The 22,222-nt window shown below is 54.3% G+C and overlaps 2 protein-coding genes and 1 long non-coding RNA gene across 7 annotated transcripts; 2 read left to right on the top strand and 1 right to left on the bottom strand.

Moving 5' to 3' along the window:
• Positions 1-812: 812 nt before the first annotated feature.
• Positions 813-4,194, top strand: LOC113616702 (uncharacterized). Its single transcript, XR_003431392.1, has 2 exons — positions 813-1,291; positions 1,810-4,194. It is a non-coding gene; the product is annotated as an uncharacterized LOC113616702 (long non-coding RNA).
• A 731-nt stretch (positions 4,195-4,925) lies between these two features.
• LOC113616700 (transmembrane protein 106A-like) lies at positions 4,926-14,838 on the bottom strand. 5 transcript variants are annotated; one of them, XM_027100101.1, is made up of 8 exons: positions 10,876-10,978; positions 9,366-9,592; positions 8,769-8,832; positions 7,447-7,600; positions 6,795-6,935; positions 6,660-6,703; positions 6,082-6,135; positions 4,926-5,505 (listed from the first exon to the last, which is right to left on the bottom strand). In XM_027100101.1, the coding sequence occupies exons 2-8, from the start codon at positions 9,571-9,573 to the stop codon at positions 5,385-5,387; spliced, it is 786 nt and encodes a 261-aa protein (XP_026955902.1). In that variant the 5' UTR covers positions 9,574-9,592; positions 10,876-10,978; the 3' UTR covers positions 4,926-5,384. The 5 variants fall into 5 exon arrangements, with proteins under 5 accessions (XP_026955902.1, XP_026955899.1, XP_026955898.1 ...); XM_027100098.1 differs by lacking the exon at positions 6,660-6,703 and adding an exon at positions 9,679-9,817 and having other exon boundaries at positions 6,082-6,131; positions 6,761-6,935; positions 10,876-10,972; XM_027100097.1 differs by lacking the exon at positions 6,660-6,703 and having other exon boundaries at positions 6,082-6,131; positions 6,761-6,935.
• A 3,897-nt stretch (positions 14,839-18,735) lies between these two features.
• On the top strand, positions 18,736-20,670 carry LOC113616703 (ADP-ribosylation factor-like protein 4D). Its single transcript, XM_027100102.1, has 2 exons — positions 18,736-18,811; positions 19,377-20,670. Exon 2 carries the CDS (start codon positions 19,472-19,474, stop codon positions 20,072-20,074), a length of 603 nt encoding a protein of 200 aa, XP_026955903.1. The 5' UTR covers positions 18,736-18,811; positions 19,377-19,471; the 3' UTR covers positions 20,075-20,670.
• Positions 20,671-22,222: the final 1,552 nt, after the last annotated feature.

Below are 22,222 nucleotides of genomic sequence, written 5' to 3'. Positions count from 1 at the left end.
GTGTGTGTGTGTGTGTGTGTGTGTGTGTGTGTGTGTGTGTGTGTGTATTGGGGTGACTCAGCTTTGCTGTTGTACTAGGCCGAGGCCTCAACGTGGGATTGAAGCGTCAGGCTCGGGAGGTTTTAAAGCTGCTCTGTCCAGTAGGGCGGCCACCAGCCTGTGTGCTATAGCCCTTGAGACGTGGCTAGTGAGACCGAGGACCTGCATTTTAAACGTTACATACATCTAATTTATTTAAATATACTCTTTAAGACAAATTTTCGTTTTACCTACCGAAACACTTTTAAGTATGTTTGGAACAACGTGGATATGTGAACCTACTTTTTCGACTGTAAATTATCTGAACTCTAAATATTTTAAATCAAAATGCAGTGTCTAAATTCAGATGTGCTGCTGAGTATAAAATGCCCTCTGGGTTTTGAAGACTTAATACAAAAACAAAGACTATAAACTACCTCATTAATATTTTCATATCGGTTTTACGTTTTGGCTGTATTGGGTTGAATAAAATGTATCATTATACCCAGTTTCACCTATTTCTTCTTACTCTGTTACGTGGCTAACAGAGCATTTTAAATGATACATGGCCCTCGTTATACTTCCACTGGGCAGTGCTGTTTCAGAGCATGTGCAAGAGATTATTCTTTACCCTCCGGCACTGCAAACGATTTTCAGTGCGCGGAGGTAGGTGGCCCGAGGCGGCTGTTTCCTGGGCAGGGGGCTGTGCGGGGGGGGGGGGGGGGGGGTTTTTCCGGGGGGGGGGGGGGGGGGGGGGGGGGGGGGGGGGCGTACTGTTGCTACAGAAACAGTCCTTGGGCGTGGGTGGGTGAGGGGAGAGAGCTCAGGCCCCAGCCTCAGCCTCCAACTCCAGGGAACAGAGACCCTCCAGCCGCCTCCGCCTCTGGATTCCCTTGCCTTGCTCCCCTCAGTGTCTCCGGCAGGGGGGCGTGACTGGGTGGGGAGGGAGGAGGATGCCACTTGCGGGTGGCTTCTTGACAGGAACTGAAGAAACTCCAAGAAGAGAAACGGCAATCTGAAAAAAGAACCCAGCCATCTCGGGAGTCGCCGCGGGAGTCGCAGCCACCGCCGGCGCCATCACGGTCGCCACCCGCGCAGCCGCAGCCTCCGCAGGTACCCGAGCGGCCGCCGCCGCCGCCGCCTCAGCCAAAGCCACAAAATGCCCAGGACCCTCTTACTGAGCGCACCTCCCGGTACATTCTCCAGGATTCCCAAAGGCCAGGCGCCCACAAGGACAGATTCCAAGGACGGGTGATGAACCCTCAAGGTGCAGGTGAGTGACATGCCCGGGAGAGGGAGATGGTGAGGAGAGAGCCCCGGGCTATAGTCCAGAAGCCACATCTGTCACCCCACCCTTTGACCCTCCCCGGCACCTTTCACCTTTACTTGGGGGTGGGGGCGGTCACACTCTCTGAGTGGATTTGCACCAAGCGAGAGCTGCAGAGAAACCCGCTGACTTCCGCAGAGCGTGGCTCAGAAGTGGTCAGTCCCTTCTCCAGGGTGAGGGTGACAGACGGGGTCGGGGTCGGAGTCGGGGTCGGCTCGGGGCGGCCAGAGGGTGGGGCAGGAGGTGTAGGCTTAGCAACGGATATCCTGAGCCCTGGGGGGTCTGGAACAGGGAAGCCCCGGTCGGCTTCCTAGTGGAGAATGCTCAGCGGGGGCTGGGACTTTGCCTTGCCCCAGCTAGGGGCCTTGGCCTGCCCCCCAGAAACGTGGTAAAGAGTCCGGCTGTGGCACGTGCCATTCTCAGGAACTGCCAGCTGAGTGACGTGTGCTTCGTTTCATCATCAGGTTTCGGGAAATGTAGCCCAGATACACACATCAAGTACCCACGATTCACGGTGAGACGGACTCAGAGTGTGAGCGGCAGCTACGGTTTGGCTGCGTGTCTGCCCGCGCTCGCGTGTTAGTGCAGGTGGAGTCTAGAAAGGCTTCCTCGGCGGGAATCGGGAGAGGGGACTGAAGTTATTCCGTCACTTCTGGATGGCCCGTTCCTCCCCTCCACGCCCCCATAAAGATGTCTCTGTAGGCCCTGTTGCTCAGCACTCAGTATAAGTGAAGGAGCTGACGATCTAGTTGGAAAGATAGGACGGGTGCCAGAGAAGCAAAATCAAGGGGGCCGTTTGAAACGCGGATGGGGTGGAGCCAGCTGCAGCGGGAGGACGGTGAGACGTGAAGTCAGGGCTTGTGGTCTCCGTCAGGATCACCACTCTCCGGTAGCACGACTCAGATCTCTGAGCCTCAGCTGCCCCACCCGTAAAATGAGACTGATAATACCCCACCTCCTCCACAGAGGTGTCACGAGCACTGAATTAAAAGGGAAAGCATCCAAAGCACTTAGCTTACGGCCTGGCTCGTTGTAGACCGTCAAACCCAGGAAGACGCTTTTTTGAGAGTCTTGAGAATTACATGAAACAGGATACGCTTTGGAAAGAAGCTTTTTTTTTTGTTTGTCTCTGACTCAGGCGCAAAGGATGGGAGAACCTGATCCCGGCCCTTTAAGACGAGGACTGGGCTGCTGCATCATCTCACTTTGATTACTCGGGCTTCAGAGGCCTTAAGACAATGTTCTCAAACCAGCAGGCCCGGGAGCTGCTAACTAACCTGTTCTGCCTCCTGTCTCTCCCTCTTCTCAGTCAACGAACTACATCCAGCAGTGGTGATTCAGAGACAGACCCCCGAGACCCCACTGGCCGGCCATCAGCAAACATCAGATGAGCAGCCCCGTCTTCCTACCTCCCAGCAGCATCTCCACTTCAAAAGCCAAGCCCTCCTGATCCACTCTGGTAGGGGAGGCTAGCTGGGAATCACGTGTGATTTCTTCCTGCAAAGACTCAAGAGACTGGCTGGGCTCCGTGAGACAGAGGTGAGGGGGAGGGGCCAGGAAGACCCACGAAGAGGATGGAGAGGGTGCGAGAAGACAGTGGAGGGCGATTCCATGCTTCTCCAGGCAAAGCCAACGGGAGAACTTGGCCTTGGGCCCCCCAGCTCTACAGCTCCACTACTGGCCCTTACTTAGCAGTGATATCACAGCCTGTTGGGGGCTCAGGTTTACGACTCTCGCTGGAGCCACCAGCCCTTCCTCCTGGCCGATGCTTATCGAGATGCACCTGGGGAAGCGTGGGTGGCATCACACCAGAGCAGACCTGGGACCTTGGGCAGCATCAGGAAGAAGTGGCACGCAGGGCCCCCCCCAAGTCCAGTGTCGTGCCTGGTCCACGGTGGGCACTCCGCTGTTGAACGGAGGGTGGTTGGAAGGGATGGAGAGAAAGAACTCGGAGGAAAGGAGGACTGTAGCCTCAGGCACAGGACACCTGACCTTGGGAAGAGGGGACTCGCCCCCCGCCCCCACCAAATCCACAGGCCTCTTCCTCCCTGGGTCTCAGCCTTTCCACGTAGCAGAGACAACCCAGAGGCTCTGGAGGCCCCAGGCAGCCGCCTCACCTCTTCCTGAAACTGACACCTGGGGTCCCCCAGCCCTGCTCCCTCTGCCACTCTTGACTGGTGAGGGGGATGCCTGGGTCCTTTCACTGTAGCGTCTCACCTTTGGGTGAGACTGAAGGAGCCTCTCTGCAGTGTTTCCTGAGAGGAGCAGTTGGGGGAAGCGAAGGAGCGGGGGGCGCACAGAACAGGAGCATTAAAGTTGGGAGGGGCTCAGAGACACACAACGAGGGAAGGGGAGCGAGCGAGCTCCTGGGAGCGGTCTCCCAGAAGGCAGAGAGGCCGGGCGTGTTCTCGAGGGGCTCAGGGACTGGGGAAGAGACCTTGATGCCCACTTGGATATTAAGAAACAGGCTGTGAGATGGGGAGCGTCCACCGGCTCCCTTCCCACTCACAGGAGCCTTTTATTTTCCTTCCTTAAACACGGTTAAGCACAGCTGATTGACTCCAATATAAATCCATTACATTTGGCGAACTCCACCCAGCGTGAGCTCCAGCCTGGCCCCCGTGGACTTCCGTGCTCTTACCAGCACCACCTCGACGCCAGTTACCCAGGCGTGAAAGCGTGCGGACAGCACGAACTCCTTCCTTCCCCTCATCCCCCCGGCCGGCTCCTCAACAGGTTCTGGCCCCACGTGCCCTTCTCCGCCCTTCCTACTGCAACCTCAGCTTTCCCTGCTACTCAAGCTCACCTCTCTGCCTGTCTGAGTGACGGAAACCGGTAACCGCCTTTAGTGAGCAAACACAATTCCTGCTCGCCTAAAGAACCTGGGGTTTGCCTGGGGCTTCTCATCTGAGTGACAGCAAAGAGGCGACGGCCTGGACCAGTCCCGACTGATAGGCAGCTCCATACTGTCAGCGCCCAAAGGAGAGCAGAGGCCTCTGGGAGCAGAGGGCGCCCTGGGACTAGGCCAGGGGTGCAGCGGGACCCAGCAGTCCGGCCTCACCTCTGCAGGTTTTCAGCGGGAGGGCGGCTGCGCCCACCGTTTGACCTGCCTGTGTCCCCTCACGTGGGCTCAGGCTTGTGGCCTCCTTCAATAAAAACCTTTTAAAATGACTCTGGCTTTGTCTCTGTTTTTCCTGTGCAGGCCCAGGGGGGTGCCCGGTGCCTCCCTTCCCTTTCCTTCCCTCCCCTCCCCTCCCCTCCCCTCCCACTTTGGTTCCTGCTCTGAAGAGAACGATAAAACTCTTTTCGGGAGAGAAGCTTTAGCTGCAGAACAGCTCTGACTTCCTGGGGACCCAGACAGTCTAACCAGGAAGGCTGCGGAGCCAAAGGGCCTTGGCCAATCTTGCTGTCAGATGGGTGGGGTGGGGAGACAAGGTACCAGGCGTTCTCGAAGCAGGCCATCACCATCACTCTGTCACACGACCAAAGCAGGGCGGCATAGGAGAGCATCTACGGTTCCCTAAAAGGCCCTGGGGACAACACTGGCTGTCCCCCAAGTCACCTTCTCATTACCAGGTGGAGAACTTGGAAAGGATCCATGTATTAAAAGCCAGACAAAATGAAAGCTTTCTCCACATTCAGGCAGGACAAAGGTCTTCCCTGGACGAGCTGGGCAACCAAGGTGCTCAGCACAGACAGTGTGGGTGCCACTCCGTGCCGCTGAGGCAGCTCTGAGGAAACGTCAGGTCAGACTTTCCTCAAGACAGACCAAGGGGAATATCTGGTGCTGGCTTCTAGAAGAACCAAGCTTCCATTCCTGTGGAAATCAGAGAGGGCGTGAGGGTGTGTGTGCGTGTGCGTGTGCGTATGAAGTTAACGTCCACAGAAAGCTTCCTCTGCTGGGGGTGAACAGGGGGAGGGTATGATAAAGCAGGGCTTTTCCTTCGGCAGAGTCACTCTCGTCCTATTGGGTGCCATGGAGTGGTGGGAGATACAGACCAGGCCGGCAGGTGCCCGCAGCTCGACGACAGCAGACAGGTCACGGCGGGCGAGGGACCAGCAAGTGGGGCTTGGATGCGTTTCCCCGGCAGTCCACATATTCGTAGCTCTGGAAGACCAGCTGCTCTGAATGGCTCAGGTAGGAACAGGTCAGGGTGCCCCTGGAGAGGAAACAGGGCTTTTTTTTTCCCCAAAAAACCCACACCAGTTTTATTTTGAAGATTACAGAACTTGAGCCTTGGCCCTACCCAGCTTCCACGTCCACCGATCTAAGGATATGCAGTTGGGGTAGGAGTGAGAGAAGGAAGTAGGGAGGCCAGGGGAGAGACCTGGTGGCGGCAGAGGAAAGGAGTAAGATGGCGGCTGGAGAGCTCCCGCCACCCTAGGTCTGCGCTTCACTGTCTTTACTCCTCCACACCACAAGGGTCTGGGAAGAAGAGGAAAGCCCTGGCCCTGCTCTGCTCTCTGGGGAGGGCTGGCTTCCTCAGACCAGACCCGGCCCTTCCTTCTGCTCCCCACTCTGCCGAGGCACCTGGGACAGCTGCCCCCCACCCCCCCACCGGGTTCTGGGCAGATCTGTGCCTGTCACGTCAGTGGCTCCTAAGGTGGGCCTTAGGGGAGGGGCTGGATCTGCTACTGCCAAGAGCCGACACAGACTCACGGGATTCGCTGCGATGACTCTCCCCCCACGGGGGGCAGAAGTGGGAGAGGGTACCAGGGCTCCAAGCCCTACTTACTGGATGTGCAGAAGCACATGGTGGACTTTGATTTTCAGCCAGGTACAGATCTTGCTGAGAGAGACAGAGAGAGAGAGAGAGAGACAGAGAACCTGGGCCCACGTTTCACACACTGAGCAGCCTGTCGGACAGCTCGGAGGAGACCTGCCGTCCCAGCACCCCCCCGGCCTCCTTTCCATCAGGGGCCCCACATGCCGCCCCCACCCCTTCCCCCTCCCTCTGCCCAAGGTGAGCATGTCGCCCCTGCTGCAATATCGCTCCTCCAAACCCCACTGGTTTGGCCCAGGCACGGGCTGGCCTCTCCCTTAGTAGAAGACGGTGAGTCAGGCTGAAGAGCCTAAGGTCATATAGCGTTAAGTGTGAACCAGATTCTAGGCTGGGTTTCATTCCAGTCCAGGTCCAAACAGGCAGAGGCTGGGGACCCTGAATGCTTGTACACTGCAGTCTTGGCCACAGAGTGCAGGCCACGTGCTGACTGCAGGGTCTGCTAAGCAATCAGAACATCTGGTGGGAATTCGACCTGGGTTTCCAATCAGGACAGAGGCTAAGGGAGAAGGGATTGATCAAGGGCTACTCACTATGTGTTTTCATCCCATATCCTGTTGGCTACCGTATACAACATCTGTCAACCAAATGGGTATAGGGTTAGCCCCAACTCCAGCCACCTGCGTCCACACACCTGTGGGCAGGTCTGGCCAGCAAGAGGGAGTCACCTGCTCACTGGCCAAAGGGCCGACGTGGAGGAGAAGGCTGTCGGAGACCTGCCCCACCACGAGGGACAGGTGCAGAACCTCAATGGTCAGCTGGGTCACGGCGATGGGGTAGTAGTTGTTATTGGAGATGCTCAAGATATTCTGGCGAGCAAGACAGGGAAAGGAAGGGGTTAGGGTAGCACCATCCTCGGCAAGAAGTCGAACAGTTTCAAAACCCCGCAGCCTGATTGAGCCCCACCCCCAACGCGGGCCTCAGCTGCCGAGGCCCAGTGCCAGGAGCCCCTCGGAGGGGCTCTTAGCGGCGAGGGGTCGCCTTTAACTGAGACATTAAGCTGGCTCAAAATCCAGTCTCACCCTGCAAGGCTCTCTCTGTTCAGTCCTGCCCACCCGGGGAGTCTCAGGCACACCACCCCGACTGCACCCAGTGATCTACGGCTCTGGCGTCAATTCTAACCCCTCACTGTTCCAATCCTGCACGGTCTGTTGGGGGGCTCATGGTTGCTCCTGCTTCTCCCTAGGCTCCCGACATCCTCTGGCTGCCATAAGATCCCCGGCTACCGATGCCCGGGGTGAGCACACCGGACAAGGGCTGTACAGAGGAGTGTTGCCAGGAAGGTGGGGTCGGAGCCCAGGGGCGCAGGCACCCACCCACCGTTATATTGAGGTGGATGTCGGCCTCGCCAACGGTCACCGTGGAGGAGTTGAGGCCTACAGGCTGCACGGCGATAGTCCGGGGAAACAGGAAAAAGACGATGAGGGAGGAGGTCACCAGGCAGATGAACACTGCCAGGAACACGGAGAGCTTCCTGTGGGAGAACAGGACCCGGGGTAGAGGAGTGGAGAAGTCTGGACACCAAGGCTGCCTGGGCCGGGGGCGTTCAGACACTCTTCTCTCTACGTAAGGCTCTCCTCCGAGCCCCCACCCCAACACACACACACAACTGTACACTTAGCTCCCCAGATGCGGAGGACCAACCTGGCTCAGAGGTGGCCCAGGGTGGGTAGGAGCACCGGACTGAGAGGCTGGCAGCCTGGCTTCCATTCCCAGTTCTGTGTTAGCCACTGGCCCAGCAACTCTGAACAACCCGCCTAACCGCCCTAAGCCTCCGTTTCCTTGTCTATAAAACGGGGGTAACGGTACCTACCTCATACCATCTGTTATGGGCTAATGCATGAAAAGGCACCCATCCCTGGCCCTGGCACATAGCCAAGGCTCAACCAACGCTAGCTATTCTCACTGGAAGAAGTAAGCCCATGTGAATTTTGACAGTTCTGAATTTTCATATTCATATTCAGAACAAGACATCATCTGTCCATCTAGTTCAAAATTGAGATATACATTAGAGAGAGAGCACCTTGTTAGCATTTCCTAAGGGGCACTGCCAGATTCGGCTTCTGGTGCACTGGTGGGGGCAGGTTGGGTGGTGGGCTCCCCCACGGAAGCTGAGGACCCTGGGAGGAGGTTGCAGGGATCTATGTCAAAGGACCCAGATGACAAACAGGGTCATGGGCCCCCCAGTGAAACTCAGGGCTGCCTCCTCTGAGGTTCTCAAGTGTCCCAGAACAGAGAGCAGCTGGTTTCCCATCTCTATGGGGAAAAGAACAAGCAGGTCTGAGCTGCCGTAGCCAAGGAAGTTCTTAGGAAAAATCACTTTCCCAAACCAACAGCAACCACAGCCACTCCCTCCCTCCTGGAAGGACTTGCAGAGTCAAGAGGGAGCCTTGCCTCTTGGAGGCAGCGGTGCTCAGGACACCAAGAGGCCTCAGGTGGCATCTGCTGTGCCCCGAGCTTCTTAAACTAGGAAAATCCTTGGAAACAGGGAGCTAATACGTCTGAGGCCAGTGAGGCTCAGGCTCTCTGGGGGAGAACCCATGGAGAAAAGCTGGGGGGGGTGGGAAGGGGGATTTGGGAGACAAAGAGGAAGAGCCCCCAGGGGCAACGCCTACAGAGCTGGGATAGGAAGAGGGGCTTACGTGTGCCTGGGCTTCAGCCTCTGGTCCCCATAGGGGATGAGGGCCACCAGCTGCTTCTCTAGTTCTGTAGAAAGAGGGTGAGAGGGAGGGCCGAGAAGTGTCCATGACAAGTGTTCCCTGTGCCAGCCTGCCAGCAGCACCCCTCCGTCCCACAGTGTCAGAAGCACGCCACCTCTGCCTCAGAGCAGGACTGACTGGGGACACCGGGCTGCTGGCAGCTTGGCTTTGCCAGCTCTAGAACGGAGGCGAGAGTTTCATTAACAGGTGTGGAGCATTCCTGCACGTCACCACAAATCCGAGAAGCCCAATTTCTTTGGAGACGTCACTGTAACTTCCTGCATCCGAAGGCAGTGCTGCTAAGAGAGCAGAGAGGCTGGGAATCCCCTGGGTTCGGGCGGTACCACCAGGGCAGGAGGGGGTCTCTGCAGCGAGCCCAGGGAGGGTCAGCATCTCCCTGGCTAGCCCTGAAACTCAGGGACTAGGAGCTGGGAGACCCAACCCCATCCAAGGAGACTCAGAGGGGCCTGGCACTGGCCAGCTGGCTGCTAAGAGCTTTTCCTGGAGCCCGGGCTACTTCCAGAGCCTGGGGCCACTCATCTCGAGGGATCTCCCCACTGCCCTGGCAGGTGGGACAAGTCGCAAAGCTGCCGCCAGCAGCCCTTTCACAAGGCGCACAGGAACAAGAAGGCTTGCTGCTGGTGGTGCTGGAGTAGCTGGCAGCCTCGCTGCCACAGGCTGTGCCGGAGGGCAGCATCGACTTGTTCTCATCCTCCCGAGAGCCCAGCTGGGAGAGCGTCTCACCCATCGTTCAGGGGTATTTTTCACTGATGAGAGAAGAACAAGGTCCAGTCAGCACCGATGCCGGGTGTCCCTCTGGTTTTAGGCTCTTGAGATTGGCAAGGAGCCCCACCACGCTTTCAGCAAGCTCGAGCCTAAGCCAGTGAGGGGGTGGGAATTTGAGCAGCTACACACGACTCCTGGATCGGGAATCTCAATGCATTGCAACTCTTTGTTGTTTTTGTTTTTATTGTAGGGAGAGCTCAATCGGCCTACAAGAGGGAAAAGCAAAGCAGAAGTTATTTCACTTTAAGGGACTTTCGTAAGTGAAAGGCAGAGCGCTTAATTTTGTTCTGGAAAAGCTGCTGAGCTGTCATTCACTGCAAGGGAAGGAAGTTAGATAGGTCATGGGGGCAGCAGCCAGGGGAGCCCCTTCATCCTCTGCGACAAGACGACTCTGAACGTGTCTCTAGAGCACCCGGGCAGAAATGCCCGAGGTCTCCAGCCTGGGTGTGGAAGGAAAGTTTCCATTCCTGAGCCTGGACAGGTGCTGGCGTAATAGGAAGGCAGGGATTCTTTGGGACAAGAAAAGAAAAAGGCGGCTAGGCTGGCCACAGATGGGGCTGAGAACCCTAAAATGATTGTAGAAGGGAGCATAAACCTCTTCCGCTTGCTTTCTGAGTCGGGGTGGGAAAGAATGTCTGGGCGAGGGTGGTAGCAATTTCAGGGTCAGTCCTTCACTAGGACGAGTCACAGTGAACTCCAGATCCTTCCCAAAAGACTGGTGGCAAATGAGTGGGCAAGGTGAGCCCAACTCAGACCTTCTGGGCTTAAAATAAAGGAGGCCTCACCTGGTTTAGGTCTGAGGTTTAAAATAAAGGGAGCCTCACCTGGTTTAGGCCTGAGATCCTGGGCTCCTCTCAGCTGCAAGAGGGCTAGAGATTGCTGGAGTACGTCTTTGGGGAGGAGGGCCTGTAAGGCAGGGTGGCTCCAGGGGGCCACCAGTCCCCTTCCCGGAGAGTCCTGGGGACCGACTGCACCGCGTTGGAGGAGGTGGGGAGTGGCGACCCTGGCCTCCCCAGAGCCTTTACGCCCTACTCTGGGGCTCGGCCATGGGCTGCGGGGTCGGAGCGGACTGAGAGGCTAGGAATTCAATGAAGGAGGATTTTCAGTCCCACCACACACCCCGGGAGGCCGTTAGCAGAGCTTGGAACCTGCGTGTTGGGCTAGGAGGAGGCACAGAAGGGGCCTGGGCCCGTGCATGCCAAAGGGAAAGAAGGGAAGGAGGGTCCCTTCTTTCTAAGGAATCGATTCTAAGGAATCGCCTTACCCCCGGGCGACCGCAGCGACAGAAACGCCTGCAAAGCAGAATCGAAAGCGCGGGAGCCGGTGTTTTCGCCCCAAGCTTCGGCTCAAAGCCTTGGGAAGCTCCGCCCCGGCTCCTCCGGACCCGCCCCTCCCTCCCAGGGCCAGCCTCTCTCGACCCAGCGGCCAGATAACTCGGTTCTTCAAAGGCCACGCGAGGTTCCCGACGAAAGGACCGGCCAGTCCAAGTAGGGGTTTCAAAGTTTATTTCACCATTCTTGAAGCGGTTAGGTACAAGTACAATGGGACAGACGACTGGACCCCAGGGCCCTCCTGGACCCCTACAATACAACTCACATGGTCAAGACAAGATCCCGTCCCAAATCAACCGAATTAATTACACACACCCTGCCGCTCAGCCTCTACCCAGAAGCCCACCCCCCACCCCCACCCCCACCCCCCACAAAAACGTTTTAAATAATAAACAGGCTGGTTGGCTTGCAGTCTGAATCCTGGCTTATTTCACAGCATTCAAGAGTTATACTGTAAATAAACATCATTATGGCCCATGATTCATTTAAATCACCATTCGTTATAATACCAAACCAGGTTAAGTAATACTATTTTACTATCCTTCCCCCTTCAGGCTGGGGGTCAGAGTCTTCTTTTTCTGCAAGTAATTTTTATCACTAAAATCTGTAGTGTTTTCTGTCACACCTCTTTACTAGCTGTACCCAAGACTCCCTTCTGTAAAACAGCGTGAGGACCAGGACCCTGTAAGCGAGCTCCTTCCCGCTCGCGTACCCTGGGGTTAAACCAAAACTTTTTCAGTGAGTTTGCTCCCATCCAAGTCTTGCAAAACACCAGCCCTTTTTCTTGTTCCAGGTTCTCCTGAACAGATTGCAAACATTCAGGAGGCCATCAGGATGGCCTAAGCCTCACACCCACTCATTTGCCCACCCCTGAACTTCACTGACATGATTCACACAGGAGCCTGCCTTTCACTTTTCTCATGTTCCTATACACCCCCGCCCACTCTACTGTAAAGGCCTGCCCCCCGACATAAAGAAAAAGGGTAACTATTAAACTTACTTTTCCCTTTAATAGAAGAGTTTCTTTCCTTCTTTGTAGCATTAGCAAAATATTTCACACTACCTACATTTTTTCCCTTAAATAAAATAAAATGTATGCAAAATTGCTACGACAGACACTGCTCAACAGGTGCTGCTGGGTTAATGCGCACACTCCCCGCTCCTTTCTCAGAAGTGCAGAGACTGGAAGGTGGATGTACTCTAAACGCATCACTGGGGGTCTTTTGAAAAACAACAGTGCCCGTTACTAAGACTTGCAGGGGAACGACTTTCTCCTTGAGAAGGGAAGAGGAACAAAACTCCTGTCGTGCGCACCCTGGGTGTTATTTTAACACCACACAGCTATGAAGCTTGGGATAGGTTAGAAAAATTATGAGGGTAATTCTTGAAAACAACTTCCAAGGTTAATTTCTTTTATAAGCTGACAATGAACAGATATCCTCATTGAAAACATCCACAATTAAGCAAAGAAAAATACTCAACTTCAGTACAAGCAGGAAGAAAAAGGGTTCTATAGGGAGTTTAAGTTGCACTTTTCAGTGCACTAAAACGGAGAAGAGTTTTATCCAGATCAAGTGAAAAATGCTCTTCCTACAATTCATCTAACGTCTAAAGGGAAGGTTTAAGTTCCGGCCTTTCATTTGCTCCAAAAAATACCGCAAGGCAGGTATTGTCTTGACAGTTCAATGATGGGCTCTATGTAGATTCATCAGATTAAAAAATAAGCAAGGGCTTCCACCCCACACCCCCAAGACAGAATAAAGATCGTCTCTGAGCAGCAGGCAAAGTTATTGAATACGAGGTCACTCCTCAGTAGCGGTGGCTGTACCAGTCGTCGTTGTTGATCTGAAGGAGTTCTGTCACAACCTGCAGGATGTTGTAATTGTGTTTCTTCAGCAGCCTTAGGTTTAGCTGCCTGTCACAGAATCCCATTTCAAAGAGATGGGACATCAGGGCTGCTGTCTGATCTTCGGAAACTATTGGCTGTGTAGAGTCAAGAAAAGCGGAACAACGTTTTTTGTATAATTTGTGTTTATCTTGTTAAGGCATGCTCATCTTCCAGATTTATTCAAAATACTAGGGAATCAGGTGCCGGGCTACGGCACTCCTGTCCACCCAATACTAATGGGTCTTCTGAGGGGATAAGGAAGGACTGGGAAGGCCCTGCTTTGGATTAGGTACGTCTGCAGTCTGAGCCAGGTGACTGGCGAACTGTCTTTAGAACTAGATGAAGGAAAAGATGCTAACGAACTCTGGAAACCCTGTGAAGTTAAAGGTAATCATGACAATGGGGCAAGAAGGAGCAAGAGAGGAGATGGTAATTGGAAGAAAGCATGGGAAACTGGAAGAAAGTATGGCCAGCGCAAGTCTTAACCACTGGACCACCAGGGAAGTCCCTCCCACGGCTCTTAAAAATAAAAGCCAAAATCACTTAACACAGCATCCCACCTACATCATTGGTCTTTTGTCTTCTTGGTGCAAATTCACCTTCCAGGTTCACATCTCCAAGTCTCTGTACTGGCTGCTCTGTCTACAGTGCCCTCTCTAACCCTCTCTCCCGGCACACACTCATTCTGTCCTTTAGGACTGAGCTCGGGCGTCATCTGCCAGGACGCCTTCCCTGGCCCCGCCGTGGGGCCGACACCAGGCTGAGGTGTTCCACTGGTCTGAGAACACTCGCACAGTATCTTACACTGCACAATAAATGTTTTTTTTTTTTTCTTAATTGAATGGGAAGATTCTTTACATTCTACAGTGCTTTGCAATTTTCAAAAGTTTCACAGATAAATGTCCGTTTGCTTATCTCCCACTGTCTCTGGGCAGGAACTGGTGTCTGATTCACCTCGTAGTGCTGGCACCTGGGAGAGTGACCCCCACACAGTAGGTCCGCAACCAACGTTAGGTCATTTTTCTTTCCTCCCTCAAGTGACTTAGCCAAAGTCATACAGCTGGAAAGTGGCAGAGCTGCGTGTTAAAGATTAAACTTAAAGCTCACGCTCGCTACGATGCCATGCTACTCTCTCCAACCCGGGCAAACGCCACTGTTTTCACTGGTGACTTGGATTCGGTTCAGGAAAATAAAACATACACTGACCTGTGCAGTGACCGGTGGTCCAGCAAACAAGGCCTTGTATGCAGAGGCGGCAACAGACAAAGCCCCCTTCACCAGCCCTCCAGCAATGCTGCTCCCGTGGTGGTGCCTGCGGGGAAAGCCAATTTGTCTCCCTAAAGAAACGTGAATCGTTATCTTCCCACGGATAACCTGGGCTCTAATCCTGAGAAGAAAATGAGATTTCCCCGAGAAAAAAGTCAGACGTAAAAGGAGAGTGGGCCTATTTTCCTATCAGTTTTATAGCTACAGATCTGGGCTTGATGCAGGGCCCAGCTCTTACTGCTTGCTGCAAGATATGGGCAGGGCACTGCAGAAAGCACCTCACTCTGGTTAGCATGCCAGCTTTCAGCCCCGGCTGGAAATTCATGTGCTCAGCAGCACACTGAGGACCTGGCAGTCTGCATGCTCAGTTATCATCCCAGAGGAAACACCTCCCAAAGGAAATGTGATTTTCTGAACGCTCTACGTAGGGAGGAGCCCACCGTGACACTGCTCTGAGATGACTGGGAGCAGAGAGGCAGGTGTGTCTACGAAAAAGTTACAAGGATGCACAGCGGGCTGGGCCTTCCTGCCTTCTTCTCTGGTACTAAGCAGGAGGTGAATCTGAGGGAACTTCCTCCTGGTCTGGAATGTGAACACTCTTCTTAAACATCAACATGAGCCGCCTGCTCAGTGCTGCTCACAAGCTTTAGGAGGAAATAAGAACAGGAAGGAATGATGGCTCTCCTCCGCTCTCGGCAGGTGGCACATGCTCTGAGAGGCTCGTTTAAGCGGAGGCAATACTAGGATATCCATGTACAACTTCACTCCTCCACTTTTCTTCAGGACGCAGGCAGTGACAGACACGTCCACCAGAGGGCAGCATCTGCCACTTTCCAGCCCTTGCCTTGGCCCTGGGTGGTTTTGGGTGAGTTGCCTCTGAAAGGGCCCCTGGCATGGGAAAAGGGTACCTAAAGGCCCCTTTCCCACATTTTTTCTTTTCACACTCATTCTAAGTAGTAGGTTGTGTTTCTTCCATTTGATGCTTGAGGAAGCAAAGCTGGGATTTGAAATACGGGTCTTTGTGATTCCCAGCCCAAAGCCGTTCCTGGGCATCCACTCCCCCAGCCCACCCCTGCTCCTGCAGACTCCTCTCCTCCCTTCATCTGTGCACTCAGACAGGTACTCGGTTGGGATGCTGTGGAGACAAGGATGTCCTCAGCTGCTTTCTAGGTGAGCTCCATCCATCCTGTACCCTCCCCTACTCTAGAGCATGGGCTGTCCTGGGGAAAGGGACCTGGGATCATCTAAGTCCCTAGTTACATGCTGAGGAAACTGAGGCTCCCGGGGGAAAGTGGCTTTTCCAAGCCAGTCTACTTGGGAGGACAGGAGTCACGATGACTCTCAGCCCAGGGTTTCAGCCCACCAGGCCTTGAGGGGTCCTCTCTCTCCAGTGTCATCTGTCCCATGGCCTCTGTTTTTCTCCTCCAAGAAATCCCTCTTCCCCAATAAAGGCCTGAGGGTTGAGTACTGCCCAGACCTTGCCTAGAAGTGCAGGGTTTTACAGGCATCTCTGCCAACCCCCAAGGACCCCAGACCAGGAAACTCCCAGCTAAGGCTGGACGCTTGGTTCTCATACTCAGGGAACTGCCTTGAGTACCTTTAATCATTCCATCATGCAGTCATGGATCATGCAAGATTTCCTGATTGCCTACTGTGTAGCAGGCATGGTCCTGGGCACTGCAGAGCTGAGGATGAGAAGAACCGGCTCCTGGGCTCAGCGTTTAATCTGGTGGGGAGACAGCTCTGAGGAAGAATAATCATTCAGGAGCTGCAATCTGACCCAGGTCAGGGAGCCAATGGGAGGAAGCAGGTAGGTCCCAGCTAGTTTGTCCTTCTGTCTGGAACGCTTACTTGACTCTTTGCCACTTAAACCTTGGCTTTAATGTGACAATGGAAAGGCCTTCATGAGCAGTCCCCCTCCCCCAGGTAAAGCAGCTCTCTCCCCAGTCACTCTCTAGCACATTTCTGTGTTTTATTTTCCTTGATGGCATGCGTCACCATCTGACATTAACCTCTTTAGCCATTCCCTGTCTCTCCCCACTCTTCATTATAATGTCCACTCCACAAGGGCAGGTCCTAAGCCATTTCACTCAGGCCTTCAACCTAGCAGGCACTGCATAAATGAATGCTCAAAGTAAGAATGTTCCAGTGTTCTCTGTAGGGAATCCTCCAATGCACTAGGTCCTGGGCTGTCATCTTGTGGAGAGAAAGGGCTGCAGAGGTGAGGCTTCCAGGAAACAAAATGGTCATTAATGGAGGAAGGCTCCCTGGGCTGCAGGCTGGGTGTGGAGGCGGGGTTCCCATTTAAAGGAGACTGGATTGGGGTAGGCCCACAGCCTGGTGCTGCCCTGACAAACTGGGCCCCTTCCTTCACTCTCACCTTGCCCCACCTCCTCCTTCCCATTTGTTCATCAACACCTTCCCTGGCAAAGGCAAAAGATGAAGGGTGGAGAGGTTGCCAGTTTCATCTCCCTTATCAGGTGATCAAGTGACAGTTTCCCTCTTGGGTGTGAGGCCCAGGAGATGTAGGAGAAATGTTAAAGAAATTTCAAAGACTGTGGAAGAAACACAAAACAATGTATGTCTGTTTTCAGTTTCCATGTGCTCTCCATTTCTCTGTGTTTTCGGTTTCACAGCCATTGTAGCATGTGATCAAAGCCAAGTTTGGCCAATTTCTAGCTGGATGACCTTGGACAAGTTACTTACCCTTTCTGCCTTTGGTGTCTTCTTTTTGGAATAACTATACTTACTACATGGTTTGCATTGTGTATTAAAAAAAGGAAAAGTGTTGGGAATTTCCTGGCAGTCCAGTGGTTAGGACTCTGTGCTTGTACTGCAAGCGCGTGGGTTCTGTCCCTGGTCATAGAACTAAGATCTTGCAAGCTGCAAGGCACAGCCAAAAATAAAAATTAAAAAAAAAAAAAGAAGGAAACGTATGCAAAGTCCCTTGACCACAGCTTAGCATGCATCGGCCGCTCAATGAGCTAGTGGTTCCCAACCTCTCGGCTTGCTCTGACTTCCCCTCTCCTAACTCAGTTCCACCCTTGTGCCTTAGCTCCTGCTGCATTCTGCCACCCCACAACATGGGGTGTAACAGACTAATTACCTAAGGTTTTGATCTCTTAAGGGATTTGGGGAAGCTCCCTGCATTGCTGGGGAAAACCAGGTGGCTGGTTTTGTTGCGGGGAGGGGACGAGGAGGGTGCAAGGCAGGCTGGTGCTAAACAGATGGGAAGCTAGTGGGTAGGAAGGGCTAGACCCTCCTGTCTGGCAATGGCTTCCCCCCCACCCCCTTTTACAATTCCCCTCATAGACAGCCTTTTAAAAAGTTAACACTGAATTATATAATAAATGCAAGCATCCAGCTTCCTGGTAAAAATGGAAAGAGTAGAGTTAACATTTCATTCTCCTTTGAACCCCCTCCCCACCTTCAGTTTTACCTTCCTCCCTGCAGGTAATTACTGTTACCCTTTGGTCACACTGCCCGTTGGTGACATCTCCGCCTCTTCAGTGCTGCCCAGACTGTATCAGGCTGTAATGACTGGGGAGATGCCACTCAGTCCTGCCCACCTCCCAACCAATCCTACGCACGACTAATTAACTTCTGGAAACCTTTCCAGAAGCTTCTAGTTGACATGTTCTCTCCCTCCTCTGAAGTCCTGTAAGTGCTTATCTCATGATTTACAAAGTCGCTATGTTCCCTGTCAGTGGCCAGTCTTGTCTCTCTCACTAGAGTAGAAGCTGTCTGAGGCCAGGCCCCGTGGTCTGCTCATCCTCTATGTCTCCACAGTCTCTTTGGCTCATGCAGAGCAGACAGTATTAAGGAGGTCAGTAAACACCCTGTGAAGTGAAGGATTTTGTCTTTATCGATTTGAACAGGGGAGGCCCTCAGGGGGTCTGCTGCTGGCAGGCACTCTGACCAACAACGGGCGGGACTTCTGCTGAGAATCTCCCTGAGGAGAGAGATTGGATAAGTAAGTGGTGAGGGGCCAAGGCACTGGATTCAGACACATCCTTGCTCAGCCACTTACTAGCTATATGTGACCTTAGACAAGTCATTGAGCCCTTCAGAGCTTTCTTCACCTATATAATGCAGACGACACCAGTCTCTCATTGGTTCCCCCTCTTCCTGTTCATCCTCTGGCTGTTACAAAGATCAGTAGGGGTAATGGTTTAGGCTGTTTTATGGGGTTCCATGTTCACACAGGTTAAAACATTGAATTAGGAAGGATAAAGGAGGAAGCCTTGTCAGCATCTCTCGAGTGGACCCGGCCAAGGGAGCGTATACGTGGGGTGGATATCTCTGCCTGGGTGAGGGAGATGTGGTGGTATTGAGAGTGTTACGCTCTTCACCTCTCCTCCCTAGTCAAACGCTGCCACGCGTGTTCCTTTTGCCCCTCCCACCTTCCATCCCGGATTTATCCCGAGTTTAATTCCAAATATTAGATTATGGTAGAAAAGATCAAATAAAACGGTCACCAATTGACCAGACGTCCATCACAGTGTGGCCCGGGTTCCAGTCCGCTTATCTCCACGCCCCGCCCCGCCCCGCCTCGCTGCCGCAGGGCTGCTGATTGGCCCGCGCCACGTGACGTCACGCGCGGGTTTTAAGGCAGAGTGCCCCGGGCCGCTCCGCAGTGCCAGCGGGCTGGAGGCCGGCTAGGAGCCTCGTGGGGCTGGCCCGGAGGAGAGCGGGGAGAGCGCAGCTGTCGGAAGGTAAAGGGGCTGTTCAGGCCGAGCCGAGGCGATCCGGGTGCGGGGCCGGAGGAGCTGGAGTCAGCGATCGCAGGAAGGCGGGCAGTGGAGTGTCGCGGGGCAGTGGGGAGGGGGTCTCTGTGTAAGGAGGGTTGTGTCAACCGCCTAGGGATGTGGAAGGCGGGTGGGAGTGGGCCTCACTCTCCGGTCTCAGCGCCCGCACCCTGATTCTTAATTTGGGCCCTCTGCCCCCCAGCTGCACGTTCCCCCGAGGATTCTCTCCTGGGGAATGGGTCGCGATGCCTGCTACCTCGCCACAAGCGCAGAAGCTGACTGTCCGGCAATCGAGGTCTCTTCCCCCAACCTCAGTGTCCTGGGACCTGGGGGTTTCTGTAGGTCTCATCGCCCTTGTCAGGGCCCCCAGGGAGGGGGGAGAGCCTCTGTTATACCTGCAGCTGCTTTAAGAAAAAAAAAAAGGAATTAAAAAAATGAGCAGCTGATTTAGGAAATGATCAAGAAGTTGCAAATTTCATGTTTATTATTAAACATCTCCTCCTCTTTTCTCGCATGACCTTTCCCTGTTCAGATAGCCCAGCTGTGGTCTCCAGAGCCTGCAGTTTCAAGGCCTCCTCCCTGCCTGTACTGTGAGCCCCAGGACCTGCACCTTAGCCAGTGTTCAACATGGGGAACCACTTGACAGAGATGGCGCCCACCGCCTCCTTCCTGCCTCACTTCCAGGCCCTGCACGTTGTGGTCATTGGGCTGGACTCGGCTGGAAAGACCTCCCTTCTTTACCGCCTCAAGTTCAAAGAGTTTGTCCAGAGTGTCCCCACCAAAGGCTTCAACACCGAGAAGATCCGGGTGCCCCTGGGGGGGTCCCGTAGCATCACCTTCCAAGTGTGGGATGTGGGGGGGCAGGAGAAGCTTCGACCACTGTGGCGCTCCTACACACGCCGGACAGACGGGCTGGTGTTTGTGGTGGATGCCGCTGAGGCTGAGCGGCTGGAGGAGGCCAAGGTGGAGCTACACCGAATCAGCCGGGCCTCGGACAACCAGGGTGTGCCTGTCCTGGTGCTGGCCAACAAGCAGGATCAGCCTGGGGCACTGAGCGCAGCCGAGGTGGAGAAGAGGCTGGCAGTCGGCGAGCTGGCTGCTGCCCCACTCACCCACGTGCAGGGCTGCAGTGCTGTGGACGGGCTGGGCCTGCAGCCAGGCCTGGAGCGCCTGTATGGGATGATCCTCAAGAGAAAGAAGACTGTCCGGACAGGCAAGAAGAGACGGTGACCTGAGGCTGCCCCCTCCTCACCAGTAGGGGTCTGCACACTTGGACAGCCAGGTGGAGCCTGTGGCCCCTCACCTAGCCCCAGGGTGCAAGGACCTGTTCACCTCGATGAAGGACCGAGGAGCACACCGCGGGGGTCCTGTTTTGGGGCAGCACTGGGGTGGGCGATGGGAGATGGGATGTCTTCTCACATCTCTCCCTCATCCTCACTTCTGGAGAAGTGGAGGCTGCAGGACTGTGGAGGCTTAAATGTAAACTGACTCTACCTCGACCCTGTTTCCTGTTTTTCTTCTCTGGCTTTTTGATTAGATGTGTTTGGGGGTGAAGGAGAGTTTCTTGGAGGATGCATGTGGAATAAACGAGAACTAGCTCTTGCCCCTCCCCCCAACTGAGGGGTCTCCCCAGGTTGCTTTTCTAGGGGTGCCAGTCGTAATAGTCTATATTTTTCTCTTTGTATGAAAGTGCCGAGAACTCCTCCCCACCTTTGTAGACTCACAAACATTTTTATAAGCCACGTGTGTCCTCTGTATTATTATTATTAACGATTTTTTAGCATTTGCCTATAAGTTATTAAAGACTGATGACGTTGTAGCTCTAACCTTGGTCTGGCATTTTCCTCTCCTTACCTAGCCTCAGGGTTAGTCCAAGACTTCTATATGGGCAGGCAGGGGTGGGGAGGAGGGACTTATCTTGAAGCTGAATTTGCAAAGCAAGCACTTTTCTAAAAAATTAGATTGTGTGTCTATGGGCTGGTGGGGATTATAGAGAGCTGAAATAACCCCATGCTATCGCCTGATCTCTGCCAGGTTTTTTGGGTCCCTTCTTGCCTCCACTGCCCCGTCCGCAGCACTCAGGTGGTTAGTCTGATTTCCTCTCCCAACCCCAATACACATCTTGGGGGATGTGGAGAGAATGGAAAGTAATTTCCTCCTGGCCTTAAGCCACCTCTGTGTGCTCAGTCCTGCTGACTGCAGCTCACTGGCAACAGTGGCAGTGACTGGTGCTGGGGAGGCCTGGGCTGGATTGAACCAGCCAGGCACCTGTGACTAAGCCATGAGCCGTCCAGCTATTCCCAAGAGAGGGGAAGTCTAGTAGCTGTTTGAGCCTGGTGCGAGCGAGGACGGCTGGATATCCACATAGACCACCAATGTTAGCAGTGATCGTAAGAATAAAATGCTAGTGTCGCGAGAGCCTGAATACCCCTGCCCAGACTTTCAGGGCCACGCCCACCTCACCAGCACTTGAGGAAAATTAGATCTTCCTAATCTGAGTGGGAGTCGTAAGTAAAAACCAAGCACCATTTTTTCCAGTCCCCCGGTCCCATGCCCACCCTTTGTGCACACATGGGATCCCCAGAGCATGTTCAGAGTCCCTGCTCCAGAATCAGATTAAAGGACCTGGGGAGGGAGGGGAGGTGCTGGCAACCCCATCCTGGGGGAGCCTTCCTAAGGAACTCGTTTCTTCCTAGCCAGCCGGCAGAAGCTGAGTTTGCTGAGTCTGGGCCAGGTCAGATTTGCTAACACCCGTGCACGCCCCTTCTCCCGGCCCTCGAGGTGGCTGGCAGGACGGGGGTGGATGTGCATCCATCCGGAATGGTGCCCAGGTCTGCGTCAGTGCTGGGGCCTGCTCGACAGAGCTGCCGGGCTGGTTCTGCTGGGGACACGTGCTACCTGGCCGCCCTCTACCCACACCTGTGACTCATCTCTCCCAGTCCTCAGGGTAGAGTCCTCTTCTGCAGCCCAGGAACAGGCTGGGGAGGACCTGGCTGGAAGGATCCTAGGTCTTGCTGGGAGATCTTTCTTCCCCATTCCACCCCAGTTTTGCTCTCTTGTCTCAAAATCTCCAAGGACACGCTCTCTCCATTTTTAGTCACCTGGGGGACTGAGGTCTCTGGATTTGGGGGGCTATGTGTGCAGAGGTGCTCCCCCATCCCTAGCAGAGAGGCATCCATGATGCCATGGTTCTGCCAATCAGCCTCCCTCCCTATCTTATTAGAACTGTCTTCTGCTCCCCTCTTCTCCCCCAAACCCCTCTCCAGCCCTGGGTGGGGACCATGGTCCACAGGAGACCTGCGAATGTCCTGGCTTGTGCCCTGACCCCCTGGGGGGGTGGAGGAAGGGGGGTGCTGGCGACAAGTGAGATGGAGAAGC

The sequence above is a fragment of the Aethalodelphis obliquidens genome, unplaced genomic scaffold (assembly GCF_003676395.1).
Source record: "Aethalodelphis obliquidens isolate GAN/ISIS:26980383/991018 unplaced genomic scaffold, ASM367639v1 scaffold368, whole genome shotgun sequence".
NCBI classification, from domain to species: Eukaryota; Metazoa; Chordata; class Mammalia; order Artiodactyla; family Delphinidae; genus Aethalodelphis; species Aethalodelphis obliquidens.
Note: the sequence above shows the minus strand (reverse complement) of the source record. Positions and strands in the feature narration are given on the sequence as shown.